General features: G+C 43.3%; 1 protein-coding gene across 1 annotated transcript in view; it reads right to left on the bottom strand.

Annotated features, from left to right (window-relative positions):
• The window catches only part of LOC144792953 (putative cation-transporting ATPase 13A4), a 254,179-nt gene that overhangs the window by 213,706 nt on the left and 17,902 nt on the right, over nucleotides 1-22,571 (bottom strand). The window contains exons 2-3 of the mRNA XM_078668165.1: nucleotides 21,288-21,461; nucleotides 13,699-13,839 (exon numbers count right to left, since the gene is read on the bottom strand). Coding sequence (XP_078524291.1) covers nucleotides 13,699-13,839; nucleotides 21,288-21,461 — 315 coding nt within the window. The remainder of the gene's footprint in view (nucleotides 1-13,698; nucleotides 13,840-21,287; nucleotides 21,462-22,571) is intronic.

Genomic DNA, 22,571 nt, shown 5'->3' with positions numbered 1-22,571 from the left:
AGGTCCTAACTATATATACCTACTGGCGACCGCTAGTAGGTAATGTATACATATACATATATATATGTAATATAATAATATAATGTTACACTAAGGACCATGGGATCAGTTATGATGAGTATAATACTACCAATGTCCAGCCAATTATCTGTGTAACTATATATATATATATCGCTCAAGAATTCCTCTCACATAAGGAAAGGAGACAGCACTCCGGCAGGTACAGTATCACAGCAGTTTATTGTGACAGCAGAACAAACGTTTCGGCGATAGCCTTCGTCAGTGTTGTTACCAAAACCTGGAAGTTCCGATTTAAATACAAATCAGGTAGACAGAGGTAGGCATCAACAAGGGACTATATATATATATATATATATATATATATATATATATATATATATATATATATATATATATATATATATATATATATATATATATATATATATATATATATATTACTTCACCATTTGCCCAGAGATGAGGCCGCACTCCATTGCAGGTAAGTATTAAACAAATTTATTCCAGATACAGCCAGCTTCCATTTCCTTCATAGTGCCCCCGGCCTGACGCATTTCAGGGAATCCTTTCCCTTTCCTCAGAGGCCCACATGAGCAGACTAAATTGCGTGCTGCTGCACTGTCCACTGCATGCTTTTCAAATTTGTAATTGGCCTCCGGTGTGCCTTATTAATTGTATTCCACTTTCGCATTGCATGCTGGGACCTGCAGTACATTTGTGCACCTTTTCTCCCTTCCAGTGGGTCGAGTGCTCATGTGCCATTTCAGGGGTCAGTGTTACCCTCCATTAGGCATTTGAAAAGGACTTTGGCTTTCTCTCATTTCAGGAACCTGCCCCACCGATCACAAAAGGAAGCATGTTAATTTCATTGGTGGTGTGTTGCCTCCACGGCCGGAACCACCGTGTATGAATTACTTCACCATTTGCCCAGAGATGAGGCCGCACTCCATTCCAGGTAAGTATTGATACCAATTTATTCCAGATACAGCCAGCTTCCATTTCTTTCATAGTGCCCCCGGCCTGACGCGTTTCAGGGAATCCTTTCCCTTTCCTCAGAGGCCCACATGAGCAGACTAAATTGCGTGCTGCTGCACTGTCCACAGCACGGTTTTCAAATGTGTAATTGGCCTCAGGTGTGCCTTTTTAATATTATTCCACTTTCTCGTTGCACGGATGTCAGTGGATTCGAATATCTTTTGAGCTGTCTTGTTTTCAGACTTGTGCCCTGCTGTCCCCCCCCCCCCTCCAAAGCCCCATCTGTTTTGCTTCCGACACCCCCTGCTGTCCATCGGTTTCCACCTCCCCCGCGCATCTTTCATTGGGGGTTGCCTTTCCTCCCGCCACCCTTGCGTGACGCCGGCGCATGCATCTTCATGAAGTTAACGAAGGATCGACCATGTAGAAGACAGTGCCAGGGATGTGCAGTGTCAGCCCTGGGTTGCTAGGGGTGCACCACTGTCACAGTGAATAAACACCACACGTCGCAAACGGGGCTGCTAATGGCGCCCATGGTGCCTGGGTGCAGGGACCCCGCCTAACCCGCTACAAGGTGTTTGAACACGAGGGCCACGCAGCGCAGGAGCCAGGCATACACCTTTATGTATACCCACCGGGGCAGCAGAATGACTATACTTCTTGAAGCAGTGTTACGACCCGGCTAAAGACATCTGGAAACCCTTTCATTATGCCACGCACTCGCTTCAGCGGAGGTTGTGGTGTGCACAGACTGCCGAAATGAATTGAGATGGCTCGAGAATGGAGAGGACGTGTAACATTTGAGACACACACACTGACCATTCATAAAGAACTGAGGCTACTGCTGGTAGGAAGACGTGGAGAGTTAAATGCTCACCTTTGATGCATGGTAGAGTTAGAGATTAAGGAGCATATTATCAAGGGGGTTTATCTCTGCTTTTTTGGCTTGAAAAGCCAAGAAAGCGGAGATAAAATTATCTCCCTATTACCTAGCTGTCACTAACACCAGTTAGCGACAGCTAGTAGGAGATAGCGAGCTTCTGGGGGCCCACTTTGCATGTCAGTGATATTTATCACTAATGACATGCAAAGTGGGCGTGCCAAGATGTTAGCGACTGGAAACAGTCGCTAACATCGCTATCTCCTATTACCAACTTTTGGAGATATTCGCGCTAAGCGCGAATATCTCCAAAAACTAACACCTGCCCTGAGCAGTTCTTAGCCATGTTATCCAATGCGAGGTGGATAACATGGCTAAGAGTATTAGCTCGGTAATGCATGAATATCGCTGACTTTTCAGCGATATTCATGCATTGCGGCCGTTTTTTGGGGCATATTACCAACAACTAGCGATAATTATCGCTATGTTGGCTTAGCGGCAATATTTTTATCGCCGAGCTGCGGCGATTTTTATCTCTTAGGAACCTTGCTATTATCAAGGTTTATCTCCTAAGCGATAAAATTCGGCCAAAATGCATGAATATCGCTGAAAAGTCAGCGATATTCATGCATTACCGAGCTAATGCTCTTAGCCATGTTATCCACCTCCCATTGGATAACATGGCTAAGAACTGCTCAGGGCAGGTGTTAGCTTTTGGAGATATTCGGCCTTAGCGCAAATATCTCCAAAAGTTGGTAATAGGAGATAGCGATGTTAGCGACTGTTTCCAGTCGCTAACATCTTGGCACGCCCACTTTGCATGTCATTAGTGATAAATATCACTGACATGCAAAGTTGGGCCCAAGATGGTCGCTATCTCCTACTAGCTGTCGCTAACTGGTGTTAGCGACACCTAGGTAATAGGGAGATAATTGTATCTCCGCTTTCTTGGCTTTTAAAGCCAAAAAAGCGGAGATAACCCCCCTTGATAATATGCCCCTTTATCGCTTAGGAGATAAACCTTGATAATAGCAAAGGTTCCTAAGCGATAAAAATCGCCGAAGCTCGGCGATAAAAATATTGCCGCTAAGCCAACATAGCGATAATTATCGCTAGTTGTTGGTAATATGCCCCTAAAAGTTTGAAGTTTGGCAAGACTAAAATGATTAACCCTTTCCAGGGTGGTAAGTGCGTGCAAAGCATTATTAAAAGTAACATCACTCCTGTAACTTAGAGCGCTTATTTTGGATTGAGTGTGTTACGAAGCGCTACACACAATTATGTTGTATATTCTTTATTTGTCATTCATTTAAAACACAATTACATTAAAATGTACATTCAATAAAATTGTGCATCGTGCATAGATTATCCACTTTATGGTGCGATGCGGGTTGTGACTGCAGCAGAGGTCTCTTCCGTGCCCTCACATGTGCCGGCGCACGTGTACTAACAGCATGAGAGCAGGCTGTCCTGTACACAGAGTACAGATGTCCTGTATAGTCCTGTTAATGTGACTTGTTTAATTAGTTACGCGCCCTCAGGCACTTGTTAATTAATGCAACACTGGTTTTATTTCCATGTACTTATACCTGAGCACTGCCATTACTTAATCTCATGTGCACATCAGCGCTGGTACCCGGCGTACAACAGTGCTGTGCCTGTCCACCCAAGCATAAACTCGAGAGGGGCGGGCCTAAGCCCGTGCTCTTCACCCACAATGCATTTCATGACAACACACCGGACTTGCACCACCACATTCTCTCAGAGGTAGGACAGCAGGCACAGAATCCGATGCTTCTTTGTGTCAATCACACATTGCAGTAGCAATTAGATTTTACAAGGTCCTGAGGAAGGCAAGGACAAGAAGGTCCATTATTGCTGAAACATGTCGACCTAACAACATTAACCTGGGCAGATATTTTCAGAATTGCCTTAGTTGCTCTGTTTTTAATCTTGGGCATTTGAGCGAATTAATAAACTACAGTCTCTCATCTACCCAATTTTAAACCACTTTTTTCCTTATAATTTCTCTTTTTGTGCACTGCAGTTTTGTTTCCCACCCCTCCTCCACTAGCAGTACATCTGAGGGCACACCTAGTGTGACATCAATCGGCGTAGGACACTTTCATCAGGTCCACTATATCATCATGTTTGCCACACTATGGTAATACCGTGAGGAGTCCCAGATGATGAAGGGCGGTATCGAGTGCGGATTCAAACATGGCATTAAACACGTCGGTAAGTGATATGGCATAGATTCTGGGGCTAATTTGATAACCATAAGTATAACTAGAACTGCTGAATTTCTATGGGGTTGTGTGGGTAAAACGTCGGCCTAACTAGAACGTCCCTGTAACCTTTTTTTTTTCTGGAAAAAAACAAAGGTTAAATTAGAGTTGTACATGCAGAAGGTAAGATTTTAACTTATGTTAACAAAAACTTAGAAATTCGCTGTAAAACCCTAGTGCCTCATTTATGAGGCCATGCGCCACTTTTACGCCGCCGGTGCGTCACTTTTTGTGACGCACCAGGGGTGTAAAAAATGCGCCTTGTTGAGTCATATTTACAAAGTGACGCATCTAGGTAGATGCGTCACTTTGTAAACCCATGCGCCACATTATAACTGCGCCAGGTATAATGTATGCAAGGGGGGCGTATTGACGCAAGGAAGGGTCGTAGAAGTGACGCTGTGAAATCTATAAGATTTTACTGCGTCACTTTTAGGACGCCGTTGCGTCAAAATCTTGCGCCTGCCTCCCAGCAGGCGTAAGACTGACGCAAGCCCATTCACATGGGGCTTGCCCCATGTGAAGGATGCATTGCTGGAGTTGCCTCACTTTTGTGACACACTTCAGCAATGCGTCACTTTTGCGCTTACAGATACGTCAGAAATACTGACATATCTGTAACTCCTTGCGACATGATGCGTCATACATTAAATATGACGCATCTGGAATGTCGCAAGGAGTGCGCACTGAGAAGTGATGCATCGCTGCTTTCACGCAGCGATGCGTCATTTCTCATAAATGAGGACCCTAGTGTTTCAAAGCCATAATAGTAGGCAAATTTGCCAATTATACACAATTGACATAAGCATAGCTTGCGCTGTTATAGATTTCAGATCTCACTAGGGATATAATATGTGAGGTCACAAGCAGTGCACCCCAGTGCTGCAAGTTAGATTTATGTCAGTTACTTATAACGGGTCAATTTTACTAGGTTTATGTTTTTTAAATAGTAGTGCCTTTTCAGTGAATTTCTATGTTTTTTTTACATCAAGTAATATCTGTTACACTACGTTTGCGGCCAAACCATCGAGGGGGCTCTGTGGGCAACCCATCGTCATGCGCAAGAGTCGTACGCCGTACGTGGCGGGCGTGGGTTGTCGGATGGCTGAAATTTCTTGCTTTAAAAAAAATAAAATTTGTACTGCAGAACACAGAGCTCCCCCCTGTGGTTGCACGGGCCGGAATTGTGCAACCCATTTTGTTTGGCCCTTAAGGGTGTCCTTCGGGACCCCTCCCACAAAGGCTAGGGTGTCAGGGTATCCCTACCCTGCCCCTTCTATATTTTGTTTTAACATATTTTCAGGGGTTGCGGGATCCCAGAGTTCTCTCATAGTGGCTGCAAGTTTTTTCTTCAGGTTGCCGCTGCCAATCAGATTGGTCGGTCCCATGGGCCAACCAATCAGAATATGTATTTTTGACATTTGTACCCTCAGGATTCCTGTGGATACAGATATCTATAAAATATAAAGCCTAATGTATCTAAATCAGCTGACAGATTTACACCAAATTACAAAACCTCACTTTCTGAGTTAAGATCTAGCTTTCAGGCAAATTTGGGGAAATTCTATTCAACTGTTTTTCCAGTATCGTTGTCTTCTTTTTCCTATGGAAAATGGATGGGGGAAAAAGTGTTTTGGGACCTCTTTTTCTCAAAACACCCGCTTTATGGATAATCCCAAAATATTCCAGGAAGGAGCTGAGATGAATTAACTTTTTGGGGAAAGTTTTGGGAAGATTCATTAAACAGCACCATTATTTTGAGCAAAACAGCAAACTTCCTCACTCGCCTTCTCTCATTCCCTTTCTTAATGAGTAAGTTATTAAGTAAGTAAATATTTTATTTGTATATGATTAATTAAAATCTTTACAAAATTGTAAAAATGTCCATAGTTGTTGTTATTTAAACATAATAAAAATAGGATGCATTAAAATTACAGAGTTATTAACAGTTTTATGGTTACCCTCGAGGGATTTAAAAAGTTCATCTAGCATGGTTAAGTCTCTTTCTTATTAGGTCAAAAAACTTCACAACTTGACAGTCCAATTTGATGTCGCTAGTAGAGAAGCACAGTTTGGCTGCCTGTCTACAGGTCCGAACGGCATGTAGGTTAATGAGAAGTAAGCCTCCTCTTGGTATGCTAAAATCAATATTCAAATGTGCTGAATAAGACACTTCTACCCCTCTCTGACCTACATTATGATATGGTACACACTACCTGAATGATAAGAATACTTCTTTCTCATGATGGACAAATACTTGATAACTGAACTTACTATGATGCCATTTACTTCTCACCTTTCCTATATATTTGTTTTCTGTATGTATGCTTTATTTGATTGAAATGCCTAATAAAATGTTTAAACAAAAAAAAATAACAAGTATTCTTTCTGTGGAAACTCTGACTCATGGATAACTACACAGTGGTGACAGCAACTGTGCAATAAGTATATAAATATATAGTTGGGTAAAAATGTCAGTAAATACATAACTTTTTGATCTAAAACACCACTGAAATTCAGCAGTTATAGTTCTCTCAATTAACTATAACGTGTGCACTAAAGCAACTATAACAATATGGAAAGTACTGCAATCAATGACGTCATTTCAGTTGTCATTAGGGATGTTATCAATGTTGTCATTGAACGTGTCGTGAGTTGTGTAATATGTGAGGGTGCAAGCAGTACATGGTGACGGGGCGAGTTATAGTCAGTTTAAGGCACAAGTTATAATTACTTGAGATAACTATAACTGGTAATTTTCAGTGGTTTGATTGTTTAAAACATTGTATTACCTGACATTTTCACATAACTATAACATGCATTTAACCTTTGTTTTTTTCAGTGAATTCCTATGTTTTTATTTAATGTAAAATAGGATATGAGTACAACTACTAACTACAACGTAACTTTAACCTTTGTTTTTTCAGTGAATTCCTATGTTTTTATTTAATGTAAAATAGGATATGAGTACAACTACTAACTACAACGTAACTTTAACCTTTGTTTTTTCAGTGAATTCCTATGTTTTTATTTAATGTAAAATAGGATATGAGTACAATTACAAACCATAACGTAACTTTAACCTTTGTTTTTTCAGTGAATTCCTATGTTTTTATTTAATGTAAAATAGGATATGAGTACAACTACTAACTACAACGTAACTTTAACCTTTGTTTTTTCAGTGAATTCCTATGTTTTTATTTAATGTAAAATAGGATATGAGTACAATTACAAACCATAACGTAACTTTAACCTTTGTTTTTTCAGCGAATTCCTATGTTTTTATTTAATGTAAAATAGGATAAGAGTACAATTACAAACCATAACGTAACTTTAACCTTTGTTTTTTCAGTGAATTTCTGTGTTTGGGGCACCAACACCTTTTTTAAATCTTGGGGGCTGCAAGGGGAGCATGAAGGCCCCAGCGGCACTGGCCGGCTCCTCAGCCAACACCCTCCCCGGCTGCCAGCAGCAGCTAACAACTAACCTATCAGTGGTCCCATGCAAACCCTAGCCTCCCTGCAAGACAGGCCACCTCCAGTCTTTGAGTTCATGTGGTTGGAAAAAGCTGGGTTTATGTATAAATAATTGTGTCTGAGAGGAGGACCAGTTCCTTCTATAAATCTTCTACTCCCTGGGGCTGATCACAGGCATGGGTGTTGCTTGTATTAATATTACCTCCTTTCGCACAGATTTAATAACCAGAGCAGGAGCGGCCTCACACCCTGCTCACCCCACCTGACTCTGGTGACAGAACTCAGGCCTTTGGCAGGCCCTTCTCTCCTCATCAAGCCTTATTTATCTGAGGTGAGGGCCCTGCCTCAGCAGCAGTCATCAAACTCAACCAACAAGAAAAACCTGAGGAGTTTGCATCACTTACTGCTGAGAGTGACGTCAGGCCAGAGCACTTAGACAATACAAGTTGTCCCGCTGAGCACACACTAGGTCATAGCACCGAGATGGGGCATTATAGGAAAGATGGTGATCCTGGTGGCATCTTCGTCTATGGTACCCAGAAGATAGCATCCTCCATCCTGGTGGCATCTTCGTCTATGGTACCCAGAAGATAGCATCCTCCATCCTGGTGGCATCTTCGTCTATGGTACCCAGAAGCTAGCATCCTCCATCCTGGTGGCATCTTCGTCTATGGTACCCAGAAGCTAGCATCCTCCACCCTGGTGGCATCTTCGTCTATGGTACCCAGAAGTTAGCATCCTCCACCCTGGTGGCATCTTCGTCAACTGTACCCAGAAGCTAGCATCCTCCACCCTGGTGGCATCTTCGTCTATGGTACCCAGAAGCTGGCATCCTCCATCCTGGTAGCATCTTCGTCTATGGTACCCAGAAGCTAGCATCCTCCACCCTAGTGGCATCTTCATTTATGGTACCCAGAAGCTGGCATCCTCCACCCTAGTGGCATCTTCGTCAACTGTACCCAGAAGCTAGCATCCTCCACCCTGGTGGCATCTTCGTCTATGGTACCCAGAAGTTAGCATCCTCCACCCTGGTGGCATCTTCGTCAACTGTACCCAGAAGCTAGCATCCTCCATCCTGGTGGCATCTTCGTCTGTGGTACCCAGAAGCTAGCATCCTCCATCCTGGTGGCATCTTCATCTATGGTACCCAGAAGCTAGCATCCTCCATCCTGGTGGCATCTTCGTCTATGGTACCCAGAAGCTAGCATCCTCCACCCTGGTGGCATCTTCGTCTATGGTACCCAGAAGTTAGCATCCTCCACCCTGTTGGCATCTTCATCAACTGTACCCAGAAGCTAGCATCCTCCACCCTGGTGGCATCTTTTTCTATGGTACCCAGAAGCTATCATCCTCCACCCTAGTGGCATCTTCGTCTATGGTACCCAGAAGCTGGCATCCTCCACCCTAGTGGCATCTTCATCTATGGTACCCAGAAGCTAGCATCCTCCATCCTGGTGGCATCTTCATCTATGGTACCCAGAAGCTAGCATCCTCCATCCTGGTGGCATCTTCGTCTATGGTACCCAGAAGCTAGCATCCTCCATCCTGGTGGCATCTTCGTCAACTGTACCCAGAAGCTAGCATCCTCCACCCTGGTGGCATCTTCGTCTATGGTACCCAGAAGGTAGCATCCTCCACCCTGGTGGCATCTTCGTCAACTGTACCCAGAAGCTAGCATCCTCCACCCTGGTGGCATCTTCGTCTATGGTACCCAGAAGCTAGCATCCTCCATCCTGGTGGCATCTTCGTCTATGGTACCCAGAAGCTAGCATCCTCCACCCTGGTGGCATCTTCGTCAATGGTACCCAGAAGCTAGCATCCTCCATCCTGGTGGCATCTTCGTCTATGGTACCCAGAAGCTAGCATCCTCCATCCTGGTGGCATCTTCATCTATGGTACCCAGAAGTTAGCATCCTCCATCCTGGTGGCATCTTCGTCTATGGTACCCTGAAGCTAGCATTCTCCTCCCTAGTGGCATCTTCGTCTATGGTACCCAGAAGCTAGCATCCTCCACCCTGGTGGCATCTTCGTCTGTGGTACCCAGAAGCTAGCATCCTCCATCCTGGTGGCATCTTCGTCTATGGTACCCAGAAGCTAGCATCCTCCATCCTGGTGGCATCTTCGTCTATGGTACCCAGAAGCTAGCATCCTCCACCCTGGTGGCATCTTCGTCTATGGTACCCAGAAGTTAGCATCCTCCACCCTGGTGGCATCTTCATCAACTGTACCCAGAAGCTAGCATCCTCCACCCTGGTGGCATCTTTTTCTATTGTACCCAGAAGCTAGCATCCTCCACCCTAGTGGCATCTTCGTCTATGGTACCCAGAAGCTGGCATCCTCCACCCTAGTGGCATCTTCATCTATGGTACCCAGAAGCTAGCATCCTCCATCCTGGTGGCATCTTCATCTATGGTACCCAGAAGCTAGCATCCTCCATCCTGGTGGCATCTTCGTCTATGGTACCCAGAAGCTAGCATCCTCCATCCTGGTGGCATCTTCGTCAACTGTACCCAGAAGCTAGCATCCTCCACCCTGGTGGCATCTTCGTCTATGGTACCCAGAAGGTAGCATCCTCCACCCTGGTGGCATCTTCGTCAACTGTACCCAGAAGCTAGCATCCTCCACCCTGGTGGCATCTTCGTCTATGGTACCCAGAAGCTAGCATCCTCCATCCTGGTGGCATCTTCGTCTATGGTACCCAGAAGCTAGCATCCTCCACCCTGGTGGCATCTTCGTCAATGGTACCCAGAAGCTAGCAATCTCCACCCTGGTGGCATCTTCGTCTATGGTACCCAGAAGCTAGCATCCTCCACCCTAGTGGCATCTTCGTCTATGGTACCCAGAAGCTAGCAATCTCCACCCTGGTGGCATCTTCGTCTATGGTACCCAGAAGCTAGCATCCTCCATCCTGGTGGCATCTTCGTCAACTGTACCCAGAAGCTAGCATCCTCCACCCTGGTGGCATCTTCGTCTATGGTACCCAGAAGTTAGCATCCTCCACCCTGGTGGCATCTTCGTCAACTGCACCCAGAAGCTAGCATCCTCTACCCTGGTGGCATCTTCGTCTATGTTACCCAGAAGCTAGCATCCTACATCCTGGTGGCATCTTCGTCTATGGTACCCAGAAGCTAGCATCCTCCATCCTGGTGGCATCTTCATCTATGGTACCCAGAAGTTAGCATCCTCCATCCTGGTGGCATCTTCGTCTATGGTACCCAGAAGCTAGCATCCTCCATCCTGGTGGCATCTTCGTCTATGGTACCCAGAAGCTAGCATACTCCATCCTGGTGGCATCTTCATCTATGGTACCCAGAAGTTAGCATCTTCCATCCTGGTGGCATCTTCGTCTATGGTACCCAGAAGCTAGCATCCTCCATCCTGGTGGCATCTTCATCTATGGTACCCAGAAGCTAGCATCCTCAACCCTGGTGGCATCTTCGTCAACTGTACCCAGAAGCTAGCATCCTGGTGGCATCTTCATCTATGGTACCCAGAAGCTGCATCCTCCATCCTGGTGGCATCTTCATCTATGGTACCCAGAAGCTAGCATCCTCCACCCTAATCATTGGTGAACAATGCAGTGTATAACTCCCAATAGGTCTCCCCCTTCCACCCCACCGACAGCACTCCAGACCGTGCCGCAGTTGAAAGTAAAGGTACTCTGTGGTAGACGCTCACAATGCTACCGGTATCATGACTATCACTCCACCGTCGACACTCTCACAGGCTCCCCCCCTGCCACAGAGCCTCTGGAGATTAATGGGAGATCCCTTTACCCCATATTTAGTGGCCATCTTTAGCTCAAAACAATAATGTTGTAATTGACAAATTCACCTAACTACAACGTTATTTTCACCTTTGGTTTTTTCATTGTATTTCTAAGATGATTTTTCAAAAACAAAAACACCATTTTTTTTCACACCTCATCAACTCGTTATTGTCCGGGTGAGTCGCCATCTTGAATGGCTGATGCCTCGTCGACTCGGTAATGCCCTGGTGAGTCGCCATCTTGAATGGCTGATGCCTCGTCGACTCAGTAATGCCCTGGTGAGTCGCCATCTTGAATGGCTGATGCCTCGTCGACTCGGTAATGCCCTGGTGAGTCGCCATCGTGAATGGCTGATACCCTGCCAAGCTGCAGGCTGCTTTAAGGTTTATCAGTGGTAAGCATGGGCATAAAATCTGTTCCGCTCGCGGATTTTGTGGATTTTCGGCAAATTCGCAATCCGTGAACTCTCGCGAATTTGCCGAAAATTCGCAAATCCGCGCGAAGCGGATTTTTTCCTTGGTCGCACTTGCCAAATAGAATACTATACAATTTTGCAGCCCGCAGCGTTCACTTACCGTCATTCAGCATTTGAAGAGTTGTTTTTCTCCATGTTTGCATGTGCTGCGTCATTTTGGATCTTGCTGCGGGATCCCGCGGGAGTTTGTCGACCGCTATTACGTCATCGCGGCTTGCCACCTTGCACAGCGAGAGTTTGGCAACGGGAGTACGTCATAAAGGCCCGTGATCACGCATCGCGGGAGTAAACACTTGCGAACACGTAGGTGCGGCGGGCAGCGACAATCTCGCAATTGCGAAATTGCAAAATTTGCAATTTCGCACAAGAAATCCACCAGCAGTCAGCATAAACCTTCTGAAAATGATTTTTTATCAGAATAACTCCTCAGGTTGACATTTGCCTGCACTATTTTTTTGCAAGGAGTCCATTTTGGGGGGGTGGGAGGAAGGAAGTGCCCCACAGTCTACAACTTCGTGTTCCTGTCCAGCAGGCTCCTCCCAGTGCTTTTGTTCATGTCCTGGTCACTTTGATTTGGATCTTGACCTGGAAGGATTGCTTTTTGTGGATGCTGCTGGATATTTGGATTTGAGGCCTTTTTGACTTTCTTTGGGTCACTTTTGGATTAGAAATTTCACAAGTAAGTTTGTTTGGGGCATTACAGTTGCTGCAACTACAATTTTGGAACTTTTTCAGAACATTAAATAAAATATATTGTGCAGAAAAACGATTTTTGCAAAACTGAAAGCACTCAGCAGGTGCAAAAGTTCAATCTTATCATTATTAACCATTCCCTGTAGTGCTTCCTGAGGGGCCCCTTCAGAGTTCAGTTGCCTACTTGCAACTATTCTATGACCCTGCTCTGACCCTCACAGCAGGCTCAGAGAATAGCTACAAGAATGCCACAAAGGTCCTGTTAAAAAAAATTACACTGCAACAGAAAGCAATTACAGATAAGGAAGCAGGTGCCAGACTGGAAGTTCAAATTCAGTGACACATTAATCAGCCCCAAATTAATTCATGTCAGTTGAGGCAGGGCAGGTGTGCTTTTCCACCCATAAACTACAGTGATGAAACAGAGGGTGGCATGGGTGAGCCAGAGGGTGGCATGGGTGAGCCAGAGGGTGGCAGTGGTGAAACAGCGGGTGGCAGTGGTGAAACAGAGGGTGCTGTGATGAACCAGACGTAGAAACAACATGGTCGCGACCGTTGCTACCCGACAAGTAAGTTCGCGTTTGCGAACTGGCAAAAAACCCTTGCGAAATGGCAGAAACACTTGCGAACACACAAAAAAAAAGAATCCGCAAAATTCGCGAGAGTTTGTGGATTTTGTGGATTGCTAATCCGTAAATACGCAATTTCACGGATTGCCAATTCGTAAAATCCGCCCACGCTTAGCTTCTAGTCAGATGTATCATACAATGGAATACAGGCCAGGTGCTGTTTTCATACTGTGCAGTGATGAGCCTTTCTGGTGCTGAGTCAGAGATGCTAATCTGGCACAGTGCAAGAGGGAGTTCCCAGGGATTTGCATAACACCTGATTTATTAATATTAATGAGGCAGGATTCTCTCTGAATCCGTGCAGGTGAGTGCAGGGAGAGAGCCTGCCAGAACTTCACCTCTGCTTGCCTCAATGCCAAACAAGCTGACTTCCCTGGAGCAATGTTGCATCATCATTGCAGACACATCATCTTCAGGATATACGTTTGGCTACAACCCAATAGTACATTTATTAGATTAATCATCAATGTTTATTTCATGAAGAGTCCTTACTTTTAGATCTGGCTTCCTGATTGCCCGGTTAATAATCGACTTCTCATCGGCGATGATGGGGCGGTCACTGCTCAGGGAATCTCTGAATTGGTTTAATCGCATCCAGCGCACCTTCTTCCGGGTGTATTTCTTCAAGAAATCCTGGGGAATAACATCCAAGTATAAAGCATTTAAAAAAAATGCTAAAAATTAATCACATCATAAAAACGACAGGGCCTGTTTACGAGAACGTAACGCAGGACAGCGCAGCTAGTCACCGTCCTGCGTTGCGTGACTGGGAAAGGGCAGGAATGCGCTGTATTGGGTGCATTCCTGCCTTTTCCCAGCGCTCGCACACTTTTGGCAGCCGAGCACCAATGCAGGCACCCTTGCACCATGATGAATCCTGCATGCATTGCATGCAGGAAGAGGCACCTTCCTGCACAAACACAATCCTGAGAGGCGCATTGCTCTATCTGTGTGTGCTGCAGAATGCAGCACACCTAGAAAGAGGAAGTAAGGAGGAGAAATAAAGATAGTTCTCCTCCTTACACCTCTCTAGGGAAGCTGCATCTTTTGGGCTCATTCCCTGGTCTACTAGTTCTGTTCAATCTGGGAATGCGTCAAAATCCATGGGAGTTGCACGGGAATCCTCCCGCAACGCCCTCCTAGTGCAGAGTAAAGCAACGCAGCGATTTGCACATTTGTTTCTTTATTCCAGATTGAGGGTCACGATAAGTGGGTTTGTAGGGCTCCATAAATCACATGTAAGGTTTGCGTCGCTCTTGAACCGCGTTGCATGGTGCAAGCGCTCTTGTACTGCGTTGCATGGTGCAAGAGTGACGCAAACCGGCTTATATATAAGCCTCAAAGTCCCTGCGTGAAGCAACTCAGGCCAAACAAACATTGGAGTGCACGCACACACATGCACAGTGAGCAATGTGTCGCGCCCGGCCTCATGCAGTGACTGACGAGTTCAGAAGAGCGCTGTCTCCAGGGACTTCTGAAGTGGATGTGTGAGGATGCATGTGTACGTGTGCGCAGGGTGGCGCAAGTGGGTGGCGCGAGTGGGTGGTGCGCAAATGCTGGTGGGTGGGTGTGGATAATTGAGTGGCTGTAAGCTGAACGAATGAGTGGGGATGTTTTTTGAGAGTGGAATAACATAAGGAGCATCTATGTGAAGGTCAGGAGGTGGAGGTTGTAGGTTACTGGCAGGGTGGGCAAAGGTGAGCGAGTGGAATGTTGGTGGGTGAATGGGTGAAAGCAGCTGGAAGTAAGAGGAGGAGTACATGAAGGAGCCGGTAAATTGCTAGGAAGTACCGTAAGAGATGGTCGGACTCACAGTGAAGGAAACAGAGACAGAGAAATAATTAAAATAGGGGAAAACACACCGGGAGGTGGACACACATTAAAAGTAAGCTTGAAAAGGCAAGACGGAAATATTAAAGAATGAATGGCTGGAAAGGATGGCTGGAAAGAAGTGTGAAAGTTTGGGTGACAGAGTAAAAGAGTCAGCAGGTGAAGCATCAATGGATGGGCGGAAGGATGGAAAAAGTATGGTTGGGCGAAGATGGGTGGGAGGATGGAAGGATTGAGGGGTGTGCAGATGAATGAATACATGGATGGGTGAACTGGAACGGATGGAAGGAGAATGAAAGAGTGAAAGGAAGCCTTCCAACCTGGGTCGGGTTTCTTCAATTTGTCTGCCTGTTATATGTGTTTCAAGTGGAGGGTATTTTAATCTTCTGGCTATTCCCTCGTCACTCAACATACATTTCAGTCTTCACACATTCCCCTTCTATACAACATTGAATGCTAATATATGTACAATGTGGATAATATGTTGAATGAAAAACACCTGAATAAAGAAAATATACTGGGTAAATAACAAAGACCTAAGTTTGTATCTGAACTACTATTGAGTTTGAGAACTGCACCAGAATGTCCGATTAGCCGCTTTCAACCTGACCAGTTCTTCTCTAACAAAATAAGGAGATCTGGATGTATTATCCACATCGTTCGGACTGGTCCTGCATCTTGTTTCCTTCGCACTCTCAGCTTTCTCCCAAAACCTAGGAATATAAATTACTTGTGGAACCCAAGCATGCAAACAATTAGGATGCAACCCTGAGGATGCCACTCTGCCATGCTTCAACTCAAAAGGTTTGGAGTTGACCTATAGGCCCACAAAAGGTCAGTCCAGCCAAAGCAACATGTTCTTTGCATCTAACCGCACTTTGCACACATTACACTCAAACAAAATTAAATCTTACAACCAACCTGTTGCTCTGAGGACGTTACAAAACAGTCATCAGATCTTCACACTACTTTTCTCCAAATAAATCACAAATAATATGAGAAGTTAACAGGAGCCTACTATCTGTAAGGATGCCCCCTGGCACTCCATACACAGGCTAATATCACCTTCTCTACCGCATAGAGTAATGATACTCTGTTAGACTTGAAGTCATTAATGCAAAACCCCATGGTGTAGTCGTTGTAGCAATCAATGTGAGGGAATACAGCATCCAAACCAAATGTACTGGTATCAATCTCCTTTCACAAATTGTCCAATAGAATTCACATATGCCAGAAAGGATCACAACTGTTCTTTGTAAATGGGAGATGAAGCCTTGACAATACAATAACTGAACACTGACCTGATTTTGACTCCACCACTGGACAAGACATGACCTAAAAACTCTATTTCAATTACTCTAAAGATACATTTTCCTTTTCTTAGAATGACTCTTTTTCCTAGTCATATTTCCAGGTCTTTCGCAACAGTTTGATCATGCTTTTTTATCATGACACCTAAAGTTAAAATGCCATCTTGGATAGCAGTTGCATTGGTTATTTTTTTAGCATCTAAGAAACACCTCTTTGAAAAGTTGGTGCTGCCGATGCCAAACCAAAGGGCACACAACAGAATAGGTACATGCCTTTGTGAGCTATGAAAGCAGTATAGTGCCTCAACATGGGTTCCAACATTATATGGTGATACACCACGTCCATTTCCAATTTGGTATACCAAGAAGCTCTTCCACTAACACCTAAAAAATGGTTAATAAGAAAAAGAGTAAAGGTCTCTACCCATATCATCTTTCAGACTTATAAGATCTATGCACATTCTTAGATCACTGTTTGTCTTGTGTGCTGGTACAAATGGTGAATGCCACAATGTTGAATCAACAGACTCTTACACACTCTGCTTTAACATGTTTCTCCAGGTCAATACAAACTCTAAGATATACATTGCAAGATGGAGGGAAAGGTAACTCTGTGCACAATCATATCTCTGTTCAGAACCATCAGCTCAACACACAACCATATTTTGTTTTAGGATTTGTGACCTGCTATAATGTGTCCAATCCATTTGGTAGCCTCAACAGGTTCTATCATATCTAGACTTTAAAAAGCTTCCAATTAACTCCTTACTGCATTTAGTATTTTTATAGGTAATCTCCTTACCTTAGAAGCTACTGGTACTGCTCCTTAATATAAGTTTATAGTGTGTATATACGTTTTAAGCCAATCAAGTTTGCCACAGAAATCGTCTAGGAACCTATTCACTAAATTCATGTGTTCTTGTACTTGAATCTGTGGACTTGTGTTTGGGTCCAAGTATACACCCAAGTCCTTTTGAATAGGCCGACCTAAGATACTGTCACTCTTCATTGACACATGTACATTTTTGTGTGCCTCTCTATCTCTGTACTTGATATTTTCTTGGAAATATCCCATCATACTAATGGGTTGACCTCCATAACCCCCCAGCTGTATATACATGTCAATTCAATAACGTATTTTCGATTTCATCAGTGAAAACCATTGAAGCAAAATACATATACAGAAAACAATTACTGTTTACTGGCTAAAAATCATGTACAAATTGATTAAGTATATAAAAATCCTAGTTAAATAAAAGCCTTCAGCAACAGTCACTACTGCTAAAAAGAAACATGTCATGAAATTCAATCATATTTACATCACCAAAGAATCACAGTTTAATGGCCTTCCTGCATCTGATCACCTTCTTTAAAAACATTGCCATAGACTGCATAGTGTACTCATCCGCTAGTAGCTGGATGGATAAAAAAAGCTGGGCGACATTTCCTTAAGCCGAGGGTCCTTACATTCGGTAAGATCCAGACCTCTCTAGGATTTTCATAAAATTTACAGAAGAGCACTACGTGAATTGTCTGATGTGACATACTGCCACATGGGCATTTACAAAGTGCGTCTGGCCAGTTTTTTTTTACAGGAAAGCGTGTTAAGCGATGCAAAATGCCGTACCTAAAATGAGTTAAAACAAATCTATCCTGTGTCGCTTCCATGAGTTGTAAGTAAGGCTGTATATTATAGGCAGTCAGTATCATTTGGTTGTTACATATGGTCGACTTCAATATTTCCGAGGATAGACTTCAAGACTTCAATAACATCATGCACTCTCTTTTGAGGTCTTTTTTTACTAATGTGCTCTATGAATTCAGCCTTTTCATAATATTCTGGGTCACCTAAGTCACTCATGAAGTCTTTAATATACTTCACCCAAGGTATGCTGAGTGCACGTTGTAATTTGACACAATCCCTTATGTTGTCCCTGTTAAAAGGTGGTTTTCTCCGAAGACCAGATGCCATAAGAGTATTGGCTGTATTTTAATTAGGTCAGATAAATAGGGTAACCCCATCTCAGCATGAACAGCCACACAGATATCCATGTCATACAGAAAGACGGCACCTTCGAAACCTTCACTAGAATTTGTTTCTGAAATTGTCATCAAACTGGAACATGAGTCGAACATCGCTTCGACTTCCGCTTTGTCTACTGTTACGACATCCATTGGATTGCTTGTATGTGAGTTGTCCATCTGTAGTACTATTTCAGCACAAATCTCCATAACATTTTGACTGCTATTTTTCTTGAATGTTTTCTGACTTTTATAACATACCATAGAGTGTTCCCTTTCTATTGCACATAGCTTTCTATGCAGGACATTCTTTTGAATTGGCCATGTGCCCTGTCACGCCACAACTATAGCACCGTCCGTGTAGCACTGAGATATGCTCACTTGTTTTCTAGTTTTTTTTTTCTCTTGACTACAGTTACCTCAACTTTTTCATTACTAGTTTTATGCAGAGTCAGATTCTTTATTTCTTTCACACACATCAGCGTATGTTCTACCTGTTTTGCTAATATTAGAACTTAATTTAAAGGGGGGGTCATCATTCAACCACATTTCTTCTCTTATTCTATCTATATTGCAGGTTAGTAAAAATTGGTCTCGTATACGTTCATCAGACGCTGCACCAAATTTGCATGTAGCAGCTTATTTCCTCACTGCTGAGACAGGTTCTTCTACGTTCTATTTATTTATTTATTTATTATACAGTTTTCTATAGCGCGAACAAGACCCTTGGGTATCAGAGAGGTTCACATTACAAGAGCGAGATTACATTATACAGTTTTAGTTAGGTATACTATCATAATGGTTCACTGGGATTACAAGGTTACAAAGAATAAAACAAAGTTCTGAGGTAGGTTAGATAATAGTTATGAGAGGAGTATAAAGTCTTCCTCTATGTGCTTGTTTAAAGTGTCTTTTCCTTTGTCTTCTATATTCTCCAGTCAATGGAACATCTTGGACCTCTCTGAGATGAAGAGATAGCTCCTAGAGATAATGACTATGGAAGGAACTTACTCATTAGAAATATCTTGGTTTCTCTCTTAAAAATTGCTCAGTTTGGAATTTTTGTGATATTCGGGGGAAGTGAGTTCCAGATTCTAGGGGCTGCTCCTGAGAATGCTCAGTCATAGGTTTTTTTTCTTTCTGAAGAAACTTGTATCTTTTCAATATTGTACCTATTCGTGTTGGGAAATTATTGTCTAATTGCTTCATGGAAATTATAAATACATTTAAACCTCTAAATTCATCCCCACTTAACTCAGGTAGGTGTTCTGAAATGTCCTAGCCTTCTGCTCCCAAACAGTGCAGTAATATTTCTACTTTCCTTTCTGTTCCTAAATCTGCTCCACATACAGATACATAGTTGTTAAATACCTTTTTTCATTTGTTTTAGATCATTGGAGGATCACCTTGATTTACCAAAAATACTAAGGACGGGCAATGTCGTTCAAGGTATCCTGTTACTATTGGTTCGGGAAGAACGAAAAAAAAAACTTTAAAATGAACTCACAATCACTTCTTATAATGATACAGTCATCTTTTCCTCTTTAGTTGCCACACATTCATAGAATGTAAAGAGTAAGAGAATTGACAGGAAGAGAATGAATTCCAACGAATATTGTGGTAAAATAAAACAAGAGCGGTCCACGACAAGTGTGCGGCTCACTGAGCTATCCTGATGTCCACCATCTTCCTTCGACTCCTGTTTACTGTTGTTCTGATGCATAGACTCAGACCAACTGTTAATACACAGTGAGCCCACTGGAAACGTGTGGATCACTGATTGTGGTAAAAGTGCTGAACTTCAACGATTTCTGAGTACAGGGCGTACAACTGAACAGTACCTGAGATGTCTTAGTGGGACAAAGAGTTTCAACACATTAGGTGACACCCAAATAAGTAGGCAATTGGTTGTATGCATAGAGCTGTTCCTTTTCTTTTGTATGCACGTCTGAAGAGATTATGACTCACGCGTTGCTGCAGTGCGGCCTGATGACTTTTGTGCATATTAGGAAATCACATCTGATAGAGGAACAAGGTTTGTACTCACACTCTGCATACCAGAAAGAAGCTACTAAGCCCTTCCCCATCTGGATGGAGGAAGCTTCATCTATGTGGTGCCAGACTTAATACTGCCAAATATCTCAGATGAGTTAAGGGCACAAAAATGAATCTCATCCGAAACCTCAAAGAGTTAATCACCTGAGCGGTAGATGAAAATCAGGTATCCCAGTCCTCAAAGTTCATAGCCATCTGCCAGAAGGGAGATAGTCTCTCTAAATCCAGAGTTATCACTACAGATCAATGTAGCTGAAGACAAAACAGTACAGTATTCCAAGTCCAAAAATATTGACGCTGAAGCAGGCTGGTTTGTCCCTCTTGGCATCCCATCCTCGTCGCCAATGTGAGATGGACTGAACACCACAGGAGGCCGCAATGCTGCTATCTTCAAGTTCTTTTCATGGCACCCGAGCCATAGCTTGGTGACAGGACCATCATGCAACAGCCCAGCCCAATCTGCCATCCTGGTCCTCAACATTCTAGAGCTTGACCTCAGAAGATTTTAATGGTCACTGAGGAGGGGACAAGGGGAGATACCATACCGGTCTAGCCCTGGAAGTTGATTTAGTGTTTGCATAAGAGAGTTGGAGGGTGGTTTACCAAGTGAATAGGTAAGTGAATCACTCAGTCAGCTATGCATGTAAGTGTGTGAGCAAGTGAACAGGTCAATGGAGTAGCTGGTGAGTGAGTGGGTGGGTGAGAGAGGGAGTAGGTGGGTTTTTTCATGGGAATGAGTGGATGGGTGTATTCTTTGGGCAGGTGAGCGTGACAGTGTGTGAAATGGGCTACACATTTGAAACTCTGCTATTTGAAGAATTAGGTTCTCAACACAAGATGGGCAGACAATACAGTGACACCTACCGTTGACCTGAGTAGGACAACATTAGCTTCCTTCAGGGAGCAGGGGGTGCAGTTCGCCCACACACTCCACTCTGGCTTCCAGTAGAAGAGCAGGAGAAGGACTCCCCCGGACAGGATGTACCCCGCAACACACAGCGCAATCCAGCCGGCATTGGCTCTGTACCCAAAGATCTCCTGTGGAAAGTAAGACACACACACACATATTACATCAAGCAGTGCTGCGCTGATTCAAATGAAGAGAACTTTTTCCATGCATAGTATGGCCCAGGATCACACCTGAGACAGCTTGTACACAAGAGCGTCTCAAGGAGATTTGTGAGATGTATAGACTGAGCTGTAAAAAAACTCTGCCGCGTATAGGCCATTGTTTATAGTTTGGAGGACCAGGTGATATGCCGTAAATTGGCTGTTCACCCACCCCATCAAGCTTGATCCGCTGACATGGACCCTTGTTGTTATACACAATAAGTTTTCCCTCTGGGCTTTGATTTTAAAATAATGTCAATCAAATAGTATCCACTGAACCAAAACATTCTCTGAAAGTAACTATAGATCAATGTTTAATATGTTTAAATCAATTTATTACATTAAATACATATTAAAAACATTTACATAAAAATATTATTGTTTATGAAAATCTCCTGGAGATAGATTAACTTTGATAATGATCTGGTATTATACAATTCACAATCTCATCAATGTTCACACATCGGTATCCAGTTATACATTTATATTTTGTATCTCAAACAGTATAGTTTATAAAACAATATTGTACAATTGTACTTAAATAAAAACAAAGATTCCAATTAAATAAAACAAGTGTAGACGCAGCGTTTCGGCGATTATATCTCCGCCTTCTTCAGGACTTGTAAATCATATTCTTTGTTGCTTTAAAAACTCAATTTAATCTGAAATAGTTTAAAACAAAAACAAAAAAGAGAGAAGGAAGTTCATGACTCATTGGTCCTAAAGTGGGTTGGTTCAGTGAGCACTACCTATTTCTTACATCGTTTTATTTAGCGAATTTAATTTATATCTATTACACAAACAGATTTTGCCTCAGGTGCTAATCTTAACCCTGGGCGATCAGAATCCATATAAACTAGATGGAAATCTCACCAATTGGTACCTTTTATTGGTCAGGTTGACTTCCTTTGTGTGTTCCAACCAATTATGGTGCACATGTTTTAAAATGTGGATATATCCTTCAAATGATATCCTTCGATTCAAAGGGATCCTATAAATATAAGACCTGTGTTATTCATTTAATTTGAGAAGTCATCT

The sequence above is a fragment of the Lissotriton helveticus genome, chromosome 11, assembly GCF_964261635.1.
Source record: "Lissotriton helveticus chromosome 11, aLisHel1.1, whole genome shotgun sequence".
Classification (NCBI taxonomy): Eukaryota; Metazoa; Chordata; class Amphibia; order Caudata; family Salamandridae; genus Lissotriton; species Lissotriton helveticus.
The sequence above is the reverse complement of the archived record's forward strand: the minus strand, read 5'-3'. Positions and strand labels throughout refer to the sequence as shown.